Source organism: Physella acuta, unplaced genomic scaffold (assembly GCF_028476545.2).
Source record: "Physella acuta isolate Inbredline_101_S28 unplaced genomic scaffold, ASM2847654v3 ptg002376l, whole genome shotgun sequence".
Classification (NCBI taxonomy): Eukaryota; Metazoa; Mollusca; class Gastropoda; family Physidae; genus Physella; species Physella acuta.
The window spans coordinates 15,001-34,907 of record NW_026733867.1 but is presented as its reverse complement, the minus strand read 5'-3'; the positions used below and the strand labels follow the sequence as shown (position 1 = coordinate 34,907).

The 19,907-nt window shown below is 36.3% G+C and overlaps 2 protein-coding genes across 2 annotated transcripts in view; both read left to right on the top strand.

Moving 5' to 3' along the window:
* Positions 1-22: 22 nt before the first annotated feature.
* LOC131933137 (uncharacterized) lies at positions 23-14,316 on the top strand (the record flags this gene model as incomplete). Its single annotated transcript, XM_059289939.1, is given in 13 exon segments — positions 23-151; positions 1,127-1,305; positions 3,379-3,551; positions 3,984-4,085; positions 6,582-6,759; positions 8,762-8,852; positions 9,368-9,418; positions 9,963-10,038; positions 10,882-10,985; positions 11,752-11,886; positions 12,657-12,752; positions 13,162-13,243; positions 14,116-14,316. Coding segments are annotated over 13 exon segments (1,493 nt in total), but the record flags the coding sequence as incomplete, so codon positions are not given.
* Positions 14,317-18,234: 3,918 nt separating this feature from the next.
* The window catches only part of LOC131933136 (uncharacterized), a gene marked incomplete at its 3' end in the record, with an annotated part of 12,480 nt that continues 10,807 nt past the window's right edge, over positions 18,235-19,907 (top strand). Inside the window, exons 1-3 of the mRNA XM_059289938.1 lie at positions 18,235-18,318; positions 18,727-18,799; positions 19,529-19,650. Coding sequence (XP_059145921.1) covers positions 18,301-18,318; positions 18,727-18,799; positions 19,529-19,650 — 213 coding nt within the window. The remainder of the gene's footprint in view (positions 18,319-18,726; positions 18,800-19,528; positions 19,651-19,907) is intronic.

Genomic DNA, 19,907 nt, shown 5'->3' with positions numbered 1-19,907 from the left:
ATTTTTTAATGGACTAATACAGGGACCACAGTTGAAGGGAAAAATCCGATTGGTTTGATCAGTGGCGACTGCCTGTCCAACACAGCCGTCATTAGTTGTGAAACGATGCAACTTCTTCCGGACGCTGTCGGTTCCAGGGACTTGTTTCTAGGTACTGTCCCCATTTCCTGTTCGTGCCCAAGACACACGGGGCTGATACAGTAGAGTCCATCTGTTTCAGAGACCTCGGCATATGAAGGGATAGTGTGGTCAGCACAATGCCCAGCCGCCTTTGCTTTCCCTAACGTGAGTCAGGTACCCATCAGAAGTGAGTGGAGTTAGGGGCGTTCTACTGACCTGAACTCGGATATGAACTCGACTTTCGGGTTTGCAGTCTAGCGTTCTAGGTATAGTAAAAATAAAAGATATAAAAATGTGTGCATGACCAATACATTCAGTCATTTGGAAATGTAGTTGGAGTTTATGCCAAATGGCCCAGGAAAAATATATAGAAACTACGCACATTCGCACTGAACTAACGAAAATTGCGTGTTTTGGGAATTAAAAAAGTCCAATGTGATTTTTAAAGATTAATGGCAAGAGGACTTCTTCTAGATATTCTCCTCTTGGTTGAAAGGGGGGGGGGGGGGGCTTTAAACTTTGGGATAAGGAGAGGAAGGGACGGGAGGAACACTGAATGTTTTTAAATGTATAAAATATATAATCTTTCTATTTCGTCAGTCGCGAGGCAGTACTTCCCCCGAGAAATGCCTGAAAGAAACACTGAATGCCTGTATCTATACATACTATACACGTAACTGCATGTGTATTGTTAGTTGTAAACTCTCTCTCTCTCTCTCTCTCTCTCTCTCGCAATATCTTACTCTCTCGTATACGTTCATTTATAGCCCAAGCAAGGCCCAGAAACCAGAACGAAAACTCGTGCATTTGTTGCACTGGTTGGAGTTGTGATCTATAGTAACAGCTGAGCTATGAACTTCGTTTTTTTTTGACACATGCAAATATGAATTCCAAAAACTTGGGCTCCCATATAAAGAAACACACGCATTTAAGATATATCTGTACCATCCAAACCTTATATACAAGATTTAATTAAATTAATATATTTCATTGAAACTAAATTCAGAGATGTTGACCCCCGTGGTATCCTATGGCAAGGAGTTTATTACGGTGGTGATTACCCGGATTTCGCCGATGTTTAACATGGTCATCTCGTCAGAGGACGCCACAACTATCACAATCTCTGAGGGTGGTGGATCCAAATATCCTCCGGTCTTCCTGGCCAAAGCTGGGGATTCTGCTGTTGTGAGTACATCCAAACAGGCATTAGGTTTATCCCTTTTTAATCTACATTCTTACACTTTTCTTTCCATTTTAATCTCTTATTTACTTACTCTATTTCTCTTTAACGCTTTCTGCTTTCTTGCTCTATTCGCCTTCTCTCAATGCTCTTGTCTCCCAGTTTCTTCCTGTATGAATCTATTCGAGCCGGACGTTTTCCCGAAAGACACTTGCCCGAATGCTGTTTGCCCGAAGTGGCATTCGGGCATTTGTGTCCTTTTGGGAAATCGGCCTTCGGGCAAATAACTTTTGGGAATTTGTCGTACAACTCAGGTTATTTTACTCTCACCTTTTAACGCTTTGCCTACTACTTGACTTTCAGATACGGAATATACACTAATACCTAGAAATTTAGAATTTATATATATATATATATATATATATATATATATATATATATATATATATATATATATATATATATATATATATACATACATATATATACACACACACACACACACACACACACATATATATATATATATATATATATATATATATATATATATATATATATATATATATATATATATATATATATATAATATATTTGTCTCTTTAAATATATATATATATATATATATATATATATATATATATATATATATATATATATATATATATATATATATATATATATATATATATATACATCTAATATATAAAGCTCAATTCTGTATGTAAAAATAAATATGTTTGTCGTTGACATACTTCGATGGATTAAAGTGTTATACTATTATCGTGCGCATTTGTCTAAATTTATGAGTTAAAAAATTACTATTGAAAGTGTTGGGAAATAATTTTCATTTTTCAAACTGATAGTAATAGTAATAATTGTCGGCATGTTCATTAAACACAATTTAATGAAAAAATAACAAAAATTCTAATTATGTCTGAAAATTATTTATATTTAGTCCTTTAGCACTTACTTCCCTTTGATAAATTAGGAAAACATAATTACTCCCCTTTATAAAACATTGCATTAGTGGAAAAGAATTTACTTTTTATTACTTTGTTTTGGTGTTGGGGAAAAAAATAATTACATAATTAGCGGGGATTGATCAAGTGCAAATGTTGTAGGTATTTTACGAATAAGCTTGGAGTATTATAATTGTTCATTTGGTTTGGTTTGGCACCTACGTTCGTTTAAGTGCAAAAAGACTATGAATAAGTTGGGGTACTATAGTCGATTATTTAGCTTTTTTCGTTTTCGTTTGTATATATATATACATCTAATATATAAAGCTCAATTCTGTATGTAAAAATAAATATGTTTGTCGTTGACATACTTCGATGGATTAAAGTGTTATACTATTATCGTGCGCATTTGTCTAAATTTATGAGTTAAAAAATTACTATTGAAAGTGTTGGGAAATAATTTTCATTTTTCAAACTGATAGTAATAGTAATAATTGTCGGCATGTTCATTAAACACAATTTAATGAAAAAATAACAAAAATTCTAATTATGTCTGAAAATTATTTATATTTAGTCCTTTAGCACTTACTTCCCTTTGATAAATTAGGAAAACATAATTACTCCCCTTTATAAAACATTGCATTAGTGGAAAAGAATTTACTTTTTATTACTTTGTTTTGGTGTTGGGGAAAAAAATAATTACATAATTAGCGGGGATTGATCAAGTGCAAATGTTGTAGGTATTTTACGAATAAGCTTGGAGTATTATAATTGTTCATTTGGTTTGGTTTGGCACCTACGTTCGTTTAAGTGCAAAAAGACTATGAATAAGTTGGGGTACTATAGTCGATTATTTAGCTTTTTTCGTTTTCGTTTGTGTTTTTTTCTTTATATATATATATATATATATATATATATATATATATATATATATATATATATATATATATATATATATATATATATATATATATATATATATATATATATATATAAAAAACTTTAATATGTAAGCTATTATAGAGGGTAGTGGGGTAGTAATCCTATCACTCTTAACACAACTCTCCTTGCTTGTAGCACCAATACCCCAATATCATAGACTTTATTCATCATCAGCTCCCCTTTCAAGATTCGCGCGCCTTCAGTAGTAATAAACCCATACAGGCTTTCTTCTTTCAAGCAAGCGCTTGCCGATATCCCAGTCAACGTAGAGTTATAGAGGCGGAAGGAGACGGCTCCTTAAGCAATCTGGTTGCTAATAATTTGTTTTATGACAGCTATATATGGAGGTGAGTAGGAGAGGAGCTGGAGGTGTGAGGATCAGTGAGGTGGGTCTGTGAGGTAGAGAGGTGGGATAATAAGGTAGAGAGGTGGGTCAGTGAGGTAGAGAGGTTGGATAGTGAGGTAGAGAGGTGTCTGACGGTGTGTTTCGCGAGTGGTGAAAATTTGTTTAAAATGTGGCTAATGAGATGGGTTTGGGGCGGTGTGGTTCGTAGTTTATATATATATATATATATATATATATATATATATATATATATATGTATATATATATATATATATATATATATATATATATAAAAACTTAATAACTATATTTACATAAACACACACACACACATATATATATATATATATATATATATATATATATATATATATATATATATATATATATATATATATCTTGTTTCTAACCATAGAACTTATATATTATGTAGCACACCATTTTCAAAACAAATGACACCCAATAATTATTTTGTTGCGGTTGTAAGAAGAGAAGATTTAATGTTTTTACGTTTCGATAACACAGAACTAAATGAGTAAGTATATTTTTAAATCGAATCCTATTTGAACCAGATTCCATTAAATGATATAAATTAATTAATTAAATAAGTTAAATAAAAAAATAAAAAAAAGAAAATAAATTAAAAATAAATAAATGAATAAATAAATAAATATATAATTAGATAACAAACAAACAAACAAACAGACAAACAGACAAACAGACAAACAGACAGACCGACCGACAGACCGACAGACCGACAGACCGACAGACCGACAGACCGACAGACCGACAGACCGACAGACCGACAGACCGACAGACCGACAGACCGACAGACAGACCGACAGACAGACCGACAGACAGACCGACAGACAGACAGACAGACAGACAGACAGACAGACAGACAGACAGACAGACAGACAGACAGACAGACAGACAGACAGACAGACAGACAGACAGACAGACAGACAGACAGACAGACAGACAGACAGACAGACAGACAGACAGACAGACAGACAGACAGACAGACAGACAGACAGACAGACAGACAGACAGACAGACAGACAGACAGACAGACAGACAGACAGACACAGACAGACAGACAGACAGACAGACAGACAGACAGACAGACAGACAGACAGACAGACAGACAGACAGACAGACAGACAGACAGACAGACAGACAGACAGACAGACAGACAGACAGACAGACAGACAGACAGACAGACAGACAGACAGACAGACAGACAGACAGACAGACAGACAGACAGACAGACAGACAGACAGACAGACAGACAGACAGACAGACAGACAGACAGACAGACAGACAGACAGACAGACAGACAGACAGACAGACAGACAGACAGACAGACAGACAGACAGACAGACAGACAGACAGACAGACAGACAGACAGACAGACAGACAGACAGACAGACAGACAGACAGACAGACAGACAGACAGACAGACAGACAGACAGACAGACAGACAGACAGACAGACAGACAGACAGACAGACAGACAGACAGACAGACAGACAGACAGACAGACAGACAGACAGACAGACAGACAGACAGACAGACAGACAGACAGACAGACAGACAGACAGACAGACAGACAGACAAAATCAATAAAATCAACAAAATCAACAAAATCAACAAAATCAACAAAAGCAACAAAATCAACAAAATCAACAAAATCAACACAATCAACACAATCAACAAAATAAACAAAATAAACAAAATAAACAAAATAAACAAAATAAACAAAATAAACAAAATAAACAAAATAAACAAAATAAACAAAATAAACAAAATAAACAAAATAAACAAAATAAACAAAATAAACAAAATAAACAAAATAAACAAAATAAACAAAATAAACAAAATAAACAAAATAAACCGGCCAAAGCCAGAATTAAATACATGATAAAATGAAATTAATTTTCTATACTAAATAAAGTTCCCTTTTCAAACCTGACGGTCTATGGGGCAAGAGAAGTAGAGTTTACTTGTTTCTGTGACCTCGGCATATGAAGAGATAGTATGGTCAGCACTATGCTCAGCCGCCTTTACTTTCCCTAACGTGAGTTAGGTACCCATCAGAGTTGGGTGGACTCAGGGAAGGTCTACTGACTTGAACCCGGATTCAAACTCGAGACTTACGGGTTAGCAGTCCAGCTCTCTAACGCTAGATAGTTTTAGTAGCGCCATATTAATTAAAGATAAATTAGATCAACAAATGAAATGTCTTTAAGGTAAAAAAATTAATAGAAAAAAATTGACATATTTAATGTTATACTTATCTTGTTATGAAAACACTGTTCATGGTTTTTTTAAAATGGCTCAATTGTTATCATGGATGCTTAGTAGGATGGAATTTCAGGGAGGGCAGACAGATAGGAGGAAGGTGTAGGTAATTTCCTAGTAAGTTGAGGTTTGTTGCAATACATGTACAATCTCACAAAAAAGTCGAAGTTCATTTATAGGCTAATTCTCTCAATGGCTTGCCCGACAATACCACGACGCTAGTAGTGTAATAATTACGGATGGGCCCTATTCGACCCCCCCCCTGAATGCCACTGTCTGTACAGTAAGAAAGGACTGGGGGCCTTTTGTGGAACTTTTAATTTTTCTAGAGTAGAAAAGTAACGGTATTTCAATTTTCTTTTTAAAATTATCAACATAAAACAAATATTAAAATTCCAATTTAATTTTTTTTTAAAAGGGAAAAGGGCCCCTATTTGCCACGGGCCTTATGCCTTGCTTACGCTAGCTTTACGGTGGCTACGCCACTGACACAAACACACACACACATAGACACAGGCACACACGCAATCACACACAGACACACGCACGTATACCCAGAAACACGCACACACAGACCCACAGACCCACACACGCACACACATATAAGCACTTTAAACCTCAACCACACTGCACTGCTCACCAAAAACACATTGCCCTCGACATACACACACACACACACGCACACACACACACAGACACACTAAAAACCACACCTTATCAACTTTCAGGACGACCATCACCCCTGTGCACGGCGCTGATTACGTCGTGGTCAACAGGAACATCACCCAAGGCTCACACAATCTGTACGGAGTGAAAGCCGTCTATTTTGGCTGTTACATTTACGGACTGGCTAGGTACTACAGCTACATGAACCCTGCGGGGTACATTTCGGCGGAGATCAACAAGGTGTGCTGATGGTGGTTAGCTTTGTAATTTTTGTAATACTCTCGTAAAGGTGTAGGTGTAGGTGTAGGTGTAGGTGGAGGTGGAGGTGGAGGTGTAGAACTAGATGTATATGTAGATGACGTAGATGATGATGTAGATGATGTAGATGATGATGTAGATGATGTAGATGATGTAGATGATGTAGATGATGAAGATGATGTAGATGATGATGAAGATGAAGTAAATGATGCTGTAGATGATGTAGATGATGATTGATGATGTAGATGATGATGTAGATGATGTAGATGATGATTGATGATGTAGATGATGATGTAGATGATGTAGATGATGATGTAGATGATGAAGATGATGTAGATGATGATGTAGATGATGTAAATGATGATTGATGATGTAGATGATGATGTAGATGATGTAGATGATATAGATGATGTAGATGATGTTGATGATGATGTAGATGATAATGTAGATGATGTAGATGATGATGTAGATGATGTAGATGATGATTGATAATGTAGATGATGATGTAGATGATGTAGATGATGATGTAGATGATGTAGATGATGATGTAGATGATGTAGATGATGATGTAGATGATGTAGATGATGTAGATGATGTAGATGATGTAGATGATGTAGATGATGTAGATGATGATGTAGATGATGTAGATGATGATTGATGATGTAGATGATGATGTAGATGATGTAGATGATATAGATGATGTAGATGATGTAGATGATGTAGATGATGATTGATGATGTAGATGATGATGTAGATAATGTAGATGATGATGTAGATGATGTAGATGATTTAGATGATGTAGATGATGATGTAGATGATGTAAATGATGTAGATGATATAGATGAAGTATATGATGTAGATGATGTAGATGATGATGTAGATGATGATGTAGATGATGATGTAGATGATGTAGATGATGAAGAAGATGATGATGTAGATGATGTAGATGATGATGTAGATGATGATGTAGATGATGTAGATGATGATGTAGATGATGTAGATGATGTAGATGATGACTTAGATGATGATGTAGATGATGTAGATGATGATGAAGATGATGATGTAGATGATGTAGATGTATATGTGGATTTGGATTTTGGATATGGAAGTGGATGTGAATGTGGGTGTGGGTGTGGGTGTGGGTGTGGGTGTAGATGTAGGTGTAGGTGTAGATGTAGATGTAGATGTAGATGTAGACGTAGACGTAGATGTAGACGTAGACGTAGACGTAGATGTAGATGTAGATGTAGACGTGGACGTAGATGTAGACGTAGACGTAGACGTATACGTAGACGTAGATGTAGATGTAGATGTAGATGTAGATGTAGATGTAGATGTAGATGTAGATGTAGATGTAGATGTAGATGTAGATGTAGATGTAGATGTAGATGTAGATGTAGATGTAGATGTAGATGTAAATGTAGATGTAGATGTAGATGTAGATGTAGATGTAGATGTAGATGTAGATGTAGATGTAGATGTAGATGTAGATGTAGATGTAGATGTAGATGTAGATGTAGATGTAGATGTAGATGTAGATGTAGATGTAGATGTAGATGTAGATGTAGATGTAGATGTAGATGTAGATGTAGATGTAGATGTAGATGTAGATGTAGATGTAGATGTAGATGTAGATGTAGATGTAGATGTAGATGTAGATGTAGATGTAGATGTAGATGTAGATGTAGATGTAGATGTAGATGTAGATGTAGATGTAGATGTAGATGTAGATGTAGATGTAGATGTAGATGTAGATGTAGATGTAGATGTAGATGTAGATGTAGATGTAGATGTAGATGTAGATGTAGATGTAGATGTAGATGTAGATGTAGATGTAGATGTAGATATTTTTTTTCAAAAGAACTCTCATACTTTGTTGCCTATTACACTCTTATCACCGATAATGTACAATGTAGCATAAACATTAATGTTCACGAGTGTAAAAGTAAAAAGTTGCATGGATTTTTCCTCCTATTTTGATAAGAAATGCGTGCCGAATTATGAAATGCAACCAGGGGACTTAACCGACAACGATTGTGACGGGTTAATAGATGAAGAGGTTGTCAACGGTCGAGGTGAGCTCCCTTTCCTTCCCTTTGTTTTGTTTGCTTGTATAACTGTTCGTGCCACTGTGGCTTCAGACCGATAGACCCCTCTTTTCCTCTAGCCTGATTCAGGATTTAAAAGTCTGATAAAATAGTTACCATCCACAGGTCTAGCAACATAGAGTTACCATCCACAGGTCTAGCAACATAGAGTTACCACCCACAGGTCTAGCAACATAGAGTTACCATCCACAGGTCTAGCAACATAGAGTTACCATCCACAGGTCTAGCAACATAGAGTTACCATCCACAGGTCTAGCAACATAGAGTTACCACCCACAGGTCTCAGGCTAGCAACATAGAGTTACCATCCACAGGTTTGACGGCTAGCAACATAGTGTTACCATCCACAGGTCTAGCAACATAGAGTTACCATTCACAGCATTGGTGTCACCCCTAAAAAGTGTCTCCGGTGCGGTCCGCTCCCCCACCCCAGCCCTTGCTACGCCTCTGATAATAATACGTTTTCACTTGTTACTTGGCAGATGATGACAACGACAAACGGATAGATGAGGACGTGGGTAAACCACCTAGAAGTAGGTCCACACAATAGGTCCACATAATAGGTCCACATAATAGGTCCACACAATAGGTCCACACAATAGGTCAACATAATAGGTCCACACGTTCAAACAATAGGTCCACATAATAGGTCCACACAATAGGTCTACACAATAGGTCCACACAATAGTTCCACACAACTGGTCCACATAATTGGTCCACATAATAGGTCCACATAATAGGTGCACACAATAGGTCAACACAATAGGTCCACAAATTAGGTCCACACAATAGGTCCTCACAATAGTTCCACACAACTGGTCCACATAATTGGTCTACACAATAGGTCAACACAATAGGTCCATACAAAAAGTCCACTCTCACTATCTCTCTCTCTCTCTCTCTCTCTCTCTCTCTCTCTCTGTATATATATATATATATATATATATATATATATATATATATATATATATATATATATATATATATATATGTATATATATATATATATATATATATTGGATCAGTGTGTGAAATGAGTACTGTGATTTACTGATACGAGTAACTTTGAACTCCTAGCTGACGGACAATGGAGTCACTGGAGTGAGTGGGAGTGTGTACTGGAGTGTGGCAAATACGGACACACACGCAGAAGGTAATGACCAGACGGAGCGAATCTATTTCAATTATGTTTTTCTATAGTGTTAATGACATGTGGACCATTTCCTCTAAGTTTACACAGCGTTTCTGTGTTTACTTCATCTCAAAAATGAGGAGAACAGCTTGAGAGTGATTTGTTTAACCTAAGATGAAATGTTTGACAATAAAATCCACATTAAAATTTTTGTCAAGAACTTTTTGTTTCGTAGCGTCGGTTTATTCGAATCTCTGTTTCATAATTGATTTCTCACTTCAACAGTTAGGGACAATTGAGAATTGAGTGCCATTAATCTCGCACGCACATTCAAGAGTTGATTGTATTGGGTACCACGTCATAGTTGATTGTATTAGATAGATGTCACGTCATAGTTGATTGTTTTAGATAGATATGACGTCAAATATGATTGTATTAGATAAATGTTACGTCATAGTTTATTGTATTAGATAGATGTCACGATTGAGACTCTCGAATGACGTGCCCTTCTTAAACATGCCCGTAAGGATCTATGCAAGCGACGAAAACCGAAACACATATTCTGTGGTAAAATGCAACGAAAACGAGTATTGAAGATGAACAAATTTCAACAAAATACCGCGATTTTAAACTCATTGTTTTTTTTTTACTTGTGCGCGATAACCCACCTCCAACTTTTTAATTTTACTTGTGTAGTGGGTGCGACAACCCACCTTAATTTTTTTTACTCATGTAGGGGGTGCGACAACCCACCTTAATTTTTTTTACTCATGTAGGGGGTGCGACAACCCACCTTCAACTTTTTCTTTTACTTGTGTAGGGCGTGCGACAACCCACCTCCAACTTTTTTTTTTACTTGTGTAGGGCGTGCGACAACCCACCTCCAACTAACGACGGAGACAATTGCGAGGGAGAATCTTTCCTTCGCAAAGATTCCAACTGCGGCAAGAATCTCACCTGCCCTTCAGGTATCTCTCAGTCTCTCTGTCTCTCTAGTCTCTCTCAGTCTCTCTAGTCTCTATCAGTCTCTCTCCAAGTCTTTTTTTCTTTTCAATCTTCTTCTATGTTTGGGGTAGGGGCAGATAATTTAGATTTAAAAAGGGGAGGTAATAACAATTTCTGCCATAACTATTCATTGTTGTCTGTAAACTGTCGTCACGGACGGCTACTTTCGCTTAGTTTGCGGGAGGAGTGGGGGTGGGGAGGGAGGGTGAGGATAATCGTCTGTACTAGCTACTGATAGTGTTTTAAAGCAAAATATTTTCAGTCGCAGCATTGGTTGTGAATTATGAATTACTGAAAAGTAGAAAATAAAACAACTAAACAGCGGCGTATACTTACGGCGCGGGTCAGCTCGTATATATATATATATATATATATATATATATATATATATATATATATATATATATATATATATATATATATGAGTTGCATACCCGTGCTCCGCCACGGTGAACCAAAAAAAAAAAAGCAAAAACACAAACTCAAAAGAAAACGTAAACGAAAAGAAAAATACAAAAGAAAACGCAAAGAGAAAAAGACAAATTCAAACGCAAAAAAAAAAAAAAACACACAACGAGAACGCAAACACAAACACTAAGGTTACACGCAAACGCAAAAGCAAACCTAAAGGCAAACAAAAACTCATAACATTAACACAGACTTTATAACGAAGCATCCGAAAATTGCTTTATATAACTTAGTCCATGGGTCCTCACATTTTGAATCCAGACTGCGGCTTTCATCGTTGGTTCTGGGGCTGCACGAGGTCGTGTGAGAACTGTGATGGGGACTGTGACAAGTTTACCGGGACCTGTGCCAAGTGTAAGACGGGATATGGATCGCCAGAACTCTCGTGCAGCCAGTGTGAGTAGTGTTGTATCGTCAGAGCTATCGTGCATTCAGTGTGAGTAGTGTTGTATCGTCAGAACTCACGTGCACTCAGTGTGAGTAGTGACAGAACTCTCGTGCAGCCAGTGTGAGTAGTGTTGTCACATTTTTGTCACATAGATTACATACCGATGCCAATCCGTTGCTCTGTAAATGTTGGTGTGTTTAGGTCTTCAGTCATTTGACTGCTATTCCGAAAGTCTAGAGTTCGATTCCAGGTTCAAGCCAGTAGAATGTCCCCGAGTCTACCCAGCTGTGATAGGTACATAACTCACGTTGGGGAAAGTAAAGGCGGCTGGGCATAGTACTGACCACATTATCCCTTCATCTGCCGAGAACTCTACTGGATTCTAAAGAGGAATCTTTACTACTTTATATCTTCAGTCCTACTAAATTTATACCCCCTCATTATTTTCAGGAAAATATATTATATAGTAATTATTAAACGAGTATAAAAACATTAAAAATAATAAAATGCTGTAAAAGGGATAAAATCAAACCACAAATTCTTTTGTTTTAAATAAAAGTAAGTACGCTGATAGTAGGTATAGATTAGTAGCTTTAGACAGAGGCGTAGCGAGGGGGGAGGGGAGGGGGTGCGGACCGCACCGGGTGACACCCGACCTCGCTACGCCACTGGCTTTAGATATCGTTTCTATCTTATGCAGATGATATATTTAAAGAATGTCACTGTACCATAATTTTAAAACTATTTAACAATACGTGTACTCTCTTATGTTGCCTAGTTTGCCCAGCATACACATTTGGCGCCAACTGTTTGGGGAGGTGCATGGAGAAATGTGGGACTGAATGTTTGGATAAATTTTTAGGAACTTGCCCACGTGAGTGAAATAAGGCATTGTTTTTTTTTACAAGCTGTTATTTAATTTGCTTCCTCGTGCGTTAGTTTTTTTCTATCGTGCTTTGTTACGGATCCAAACAGGCGAGCAAAATGTTGACCACTTATTTGAAACAAAACATGTTTTCTAACGCAATTTATGAAACGTTTCTTGACTTTATGTTTAGCAGTTTATAGTTCAGTACACGTTTAAGTTAGCTTCGTACTTAATCGATGATTCAAAAGTTAAAATTTTTTTTTGAAAATTTAAAAAAATAAATTTATGTAACTTTGACATTTTTCGATCAAAATAATTACTTTTTTAAAAAGTTTATTAATCATAATGAATTCAAATTTAAAAATAAAAAAAAATGTGAATGTTGAAAATAAATATTTAAAAAAAAATTCTGCAGCCAGCGAAGTCAATAACAGAAAGTATCTATGGTGGCTGACGTTACTCATTCCGATTGTCGGATTTTTCCTGTATATCGTAAGGTATATTAATGGTTCACACGTTAAAGTATTCATACGACACTCACACACACACAACTTTACACACACAACCACATACACACCTATTCACCCGCACTATATTTCAAAAAGGGTCGCACGACCACACCTATTACCCCACACTAGAAAATTGCCTGTCTGGTAATAAGTATTTGCAATTTAAAAAAAAAATCCAATTAGAAATTATAGTCGCTATAAAGTCATTAAATAAATGAACCTTAAGGTTACTATTTTTTATAACATAGCTTATCATATGTAAGGAAATGAACTAAACGGTTTCTAGCTACACTTGCACGCACTTTAATACATACACTCTCTAAAACATGCATGCCATACATACATACATACACATATACTCATATAGACATAAACTATCGGGATACAAACCCCGGCTTAACGCTACTACACCTCACCCGACTAGAACCCCCGAACTTTTGCTACTACTCCCGGGGCCAATGTTAGCTCCCCCCCCTTCCACCAGGCTAGTGTCACACCCCCACCCTCGGGCAAGTACTGCTACCCCGGCCTAAGTTTCAAAAAGAAATACTAGTTTTTACGTTACCGTCTAGATCAGGGGTCTCCAAACTTTTCAATCCGAGGGCCGCATTAACTATCAAATTTTAGTTCGGTGGCCAGGTTCTTTTAGGCATGCACTTGATTTTTCTGGGCAAAGTTCCTCAGCCATCACCAACAAACGTTTTTTTTTTTCGTGGACAAAAAAGATTTCCGAGAGGACATCGCGGGCCGCATCCGGCCCGCGGGCCGTAGTTTGGAGACCCCTGATCTAGATATTTCAACCCTCACCCTGCTATGTAAGTGCCGGTATCGTGTTTACAATTTCTTTTCTTTGGCTGTAGTTTAAAGCCCGTAGACGCAATCTGTGAGGAAGAAGAAGGCTACTATCCGTTTGACATCACTGAGGCAGCAGCGCCTACCATTGAGCTCCACATGTAACTGTTGAGTTCCATCGTCTCGTAACACAACATACAGTCACTAGAGACCTCGAGAAGTTACGCTGGATTTCGTTTTACAAGTCTATGTCATTGTGTATATACATATATATAAATTATAAATTATATATTTACACACACACACACACACACATATATATATATATATATATATATATATATATATATATATATATATATATATATATATATATGTATATATATGTATATACTTTAATTCACATTTTTTTATATACAGTTACTTCTTCCTGGTGTTATTACGTTTTTAAATTTGTATCATTAAAATATGCTGTAGGTTACAACATTGAATAAAGTAAATTTTACATGCAAAATCGGTTCAGATGGTTTCATTATTAATGCTTTTATATATATATATATATATATATATATATATATATATATATATATATATATATATATATATATATATATATATATATATATATGTGTGTGTGTATCTTTTTATGTAGGTGTAACTCAGAAACACACTCAAGTTCACGCGCACGCAAGCTTGCAACTAAGCACGCACGCTCTCACAAACACATACACACTGTAAGATTTACACTATAATCAAGGGTCATTAGGCATCATTCGTCAACAGAACTGGTCATTTTAAATGTACAAGTGTCGATCATACTTCAAGTTGGAGGGGGTGTGCTATTTATACTTTTTTGTATTTGAATTTTGTTATATATTGCGATAAATATATATTTTCTATTACTAGTTTTACGGTTATGTTTTGTATTGTCCTGAGTATTATTTTATTATTTTGTATTTTATTAGGAGTTCTCGTTTTTTATGGACTATTTGTTTCATGCTTAATATAAATATGGGTTATCTTTGGTCTTAAGCTGGAATTCCAGACATTTCTGGGTGTGTGGTCAAGCCGAAGTTTGATGTATGCTAAAAACGGATTTTTGTTAAACCCTTTATTGTGCTCAAGTAGTTATGTATACAATTTATATCTTGTAAAATATTAGCATCATTATTGTTTTGTTATATATTTCTCTGTTATTGAGGCAAGTTTCCCTGTTCTTGAGGCCAGTTTTCTCGAGACCAGTTTTCTTGAGGCCAGTTTACGTTTTCTATAGGCTAGTTTCTCTGTTTTTGATGCCAGTTTCCCTGTTCTTGAGGCCAATTTTCTAGCACCCTAACCCTAGGGTTTACATCAATCAAGCCCATTCAATAGAGAACATGTAATCTTATTATATTTCACGCAACATTCCAAAAAATGGGTGAAGGTTTCATAGTATGTGTGTGTATGTGTATGTGTATGTGTATGTGTATGTGTATGTGTATGTGTATGTGTATGTGTATGTGTATGTGTATGTGTATGTGTATGTGTATGTGTATGTGTATGTGTATGTGTATGTGTATGTGTATGTGTATGTGTATGTGTATGTGTATGTGTATGTGTATGTGTATGTGTATGTGTATGTGTATGTGTATGTGTATGTGTATGTGTATGTGTATGTGTATGTGTATGTGTATGTGTATGTGTATGTGTATGTGTATGTGTATGTGTATGTGTATGTGTATGTGTATGTGTATGTGTATGTGTATGTGTATGTGTATGTGTATGTGTATGTGTATGTGTATGTGTATGTGTATGTGTATGTGTATGTGTATGTGTATGTGTATGTGTATGTGTATGTGTATGTGTATGTGTATGTGTATGTGTATGTGTATGTGTATGTGTATGTGTATGTGTATGTGTATGTGTATGTGTATGTGTATGTGTATGTGTATGTGTATGTGTATGTGTATGTGTATGTGTATGTGTATGTGTATGTGTATGTGTATGTGTATGTGTATGTGTATGTGTATGTGTATGTGTATGTGTATGTGTATGTGTATGTGTATGTGTATGTGTATGTGTATGTGTATGTGTATGTGTATGTGTATGTGTATGTGTATGTGTATGTGTATGTGTGTGTGTGTGTGTGTGTGTGTGTGTGTCACTAGCCAAGCTCACTAAAGCTAGGTGGATTTAAGGGATCCTATTTATTCGCATACTTGATGTCAAATCTAACAACGACATCAAATCTTAGTAGAAGCAGTATACGCCTCAAGCCACGGGCCATGAGAGGGACGAGGGGCCCGCAATCTCAAGCACAAAATAACAAAGAAGGACCCACATTCTCTAGCTAGGGCGCATAGAAGGTATATGGTCTCAGGAGGCCCACCATCTCTAGCAACAGCCCTTCTAAGCTTAAGGACTGTGGGTAAAGTTAAAGAAGAAAGACTAAAAAGATTATACACGGGCGCACAAAATGGTCGCTATTTTTGTGATCGGGAAAATCTTTCTAGTACCGAAAAACACCATTGAACATAGGAGAGAAAAAAAATGCGAACGAAATAGCAAAACAAATCGAAACCTTATAGAGTCTAGGTGTCTATCTTCTTGAATTCTTTGCTTATGTAACATGGATTATCCTGTTCGTCTCTGTAAAGGCAACCACTATATTTACATTGTTTTAATATCCTGTGGTTTCATACAATATACGTTATCTTAGGTCTAGTTCTGATTAATACTCGTTGTTGATGCGACAGTAACTAGATCTAATAATAAACCTTATTTAGCTTATAAGAAGTTAACCGTAAGTAGATAATCATAGGAATACAGACTGTAAAAATAGAAACAATATTTGCTAGATTTGTCACCAAACTCAATAACCCAAATCTTGACACTCTAGTCGTGGCCCCAGTTTTTGCCAAATCATAGCTTTACACTTTTGATTTGCCCGAATCCTTACTCTCATCAATAGGATAAGCTAGTAAGGATTAGACCTTGTGTTTTTTTTTAGCCCAGTTGCTAGAGTTAAACATATTACTAATTATGGATATTATCAAGATACCGATTAGGGACAGGGGTCAAAATTAACTTAATCTTCAGCAGTAAAAACAGATTTATTATCATTTTTAAAAATCAAAGTAAGGATTGGGGCTGGTGTTCTTTTTAGCATAGTAACAGGGTGTTACTAATTAGGGTTATTATTAAGTTAGCAGCTAGGGACAAATTCAGCCTAAGCTTCAGCAGTAAAAAAAACTGATTTATTATCATTTTAAAAAAATTATTAGTTTTGAATTTCAAAGGTCGCAAGGGACACATTTATTTTAAGATTCAGCAGTAAAAAATTGATTTATTATCATTAAAAAAAAATTATTACATGTGAATTTCAAAGGTAACCAAGTTGTATCCGAGAACACATTTTTGGTTATATACATTATATACACACATTTATATTAAGGTCAAAACCCGAAGTCAACCATCTCACCAGGGGCGTAGCGAGGGGGGGGGGCGGGGGGTGCGGACCGCACCGGGTGACACCATTTAGGGGGGTGACACCAAGGCAAAAAATAGCAAAATATATAGAGAAAAACTTGATGGGGGGTGCAAATCGAAAACTTGAGGAGGGGGGTGCAAATCGAAAATCTGAAGGGGGTTTGTCCCCGGGAAGGGTCGCAACGCCTCTGGGGGGGGGTGACACCATTAAGTGCCGCACCGGGTGACACCCGACCTCGCTACGCCACTGCATCTCACGCATTGGTTAATATCAATTCCAATTTATTGGCACAAAGATTTCGACAAACTGGCTAGGGGCGACCGGCCAAAGCCCGAATTAAATACATGATAATTATTTTTCTATTCTAAATAAAGTTTCCCTTTGAAACCTGACGGTATATGGAGCAAGTGAAGTAGAGTTCACTTGTTTCTGTGACCTCGGCATATAAAGAGATAGTGTGGTCAGCAATATGCCCAGCCACCTTTACTTTCCTTAACGTGAGTTAGGTACCCATCAGAGTTGGGTGGACTCAGGGAAGGTCCACTGCATTGAACCCGGATTCAAACTCGAGACTTACGGGTTAGCAGTCCAGCTCTCTACCGCTAGACCACTCCGTAAATATTCTATACTATAAATGTTTAATCCTTATTATCATTTGTTATAAGAAGTAGAGCTTTTATGAATTTTGAAGTATATAGTAATTTTTTTTTACACTTGCAGCGATGTGCTGTGCGAATGTAGCCTTGACCGCTGGTCAGTGTGGATAAGTAGTGATCTTTGATCAATGTCCACGGATGCTAAGGTGAGCATTTTTTTTCGTGCAGGATGGAAAACTCACTATTGGGATGCAGTTCTATGAGTAGCACCGTGTTCTGTTCCTAGCTTGTAGAAATTATGACAACTGCGTTTCGGGTACCACCGCGACCTCTATCAAAATCGAACACAACAATCTCCAATTTCCGCTATTCGGAATTTCGATTCTGACTTTTTTAGTGTCTTGATCAAGTTTAAGCTCTTCGGATACTGGTCAAGCGAGCCAAGTGCATTCGGGCTTTGACCAAGCGGGCTGGTAAAGCTCATTATTGCTCACGAACGCACGCACGCGCGCACACACACACATATATATATATATATATATATATATATATATATATATATATATATATATATATATATATATTAATATATATGTGTATGTTTATTTATATAGCTGTCGCAAATGTCTAACTTCATCATCTGTCTGGCCATCGGAATAATTCTGGTACCGATAGAGAAGGTTGCGGGTAAGTTTTTAGAAAATAGAAGTGTGTGGTGTTCGTGTCGCTAAATATATTGACAATTTGTTCAGTTAACGCAACTTTAACTCCTAGATATCGTTTCGACTCAACGACACCAAAAAAACAGCAATAGAAAAATATTTTTATTGATTAAAAAATTAAAATTAGAATTTAAAAAAGGGGTTTAAAAAACAAAGAAAAACGAGTCATTACACAATTAAATTATTTTTCGCGTATTCCAAAACATCTTTGTTAACGTTTTAAAAATTCTAGTTTTTCTATTCATCATTATACTAAACCCAACTTTTCAAAAACAACAAACAAGAAGTAGATATTACACACAACACATCCTGAATACACAATCACAAATGAGGCTTGTAAGTCTCGGTTTCTCTCGCATAAAATTCGAAATCTCGTCAGCCAGGGAGAGAGGTTTAAATTTTCAAACAAAATAATTTTTTTTTTACCATGATTCTCATTTAAGATTTTAAGTAACTTAACTGTAGCAGGGTAACTTTTCTATTTTTTTTTTACCGATTGAATAAAAAAAAATGTTTAAGATATACTAGCAGGCAAATACGAGAGCGGGAAGATGGTGACCTACTTACAAGCCCTATAGCCGACAGCAGATGATTGAACTTAAAATTTTTTTTATTACATTAAAAACCATTGAATAAACCCTTACTAAATACAACAAAATAAAATAAAATAAAATGCTCGAATGTATTTTTTAAGGTGTGAGTACCACATTGGGTACACACTTTCTGATTGCATTGCCGCCTCCATCCGTCTTCGGACCACGTGCCAAGTGGGAGATCTCGTTTTTTCTTTTCACTCTCTCTGTCAAGGATGTTGAGGTATGGACGACTTAGATCCGTTCACTATTAAATAGAGGGTTTAGAACGGGGGTTATCCATAAATGACGTCACCTTTTTGAACGATTTTTACCTCCCCAAATCCCAATCGTTACCAACCGTCACAAAAAGTCACCCACCCGCCTTAAAATTACGTCACATCTCAGTCTGCAACCAATAAAAATTGCAGTTTAATTTTTAAAAAAAATCGATTTATTTCTAAAATACTGACTGAGCGCGATCAATGTAAAGTAATATTA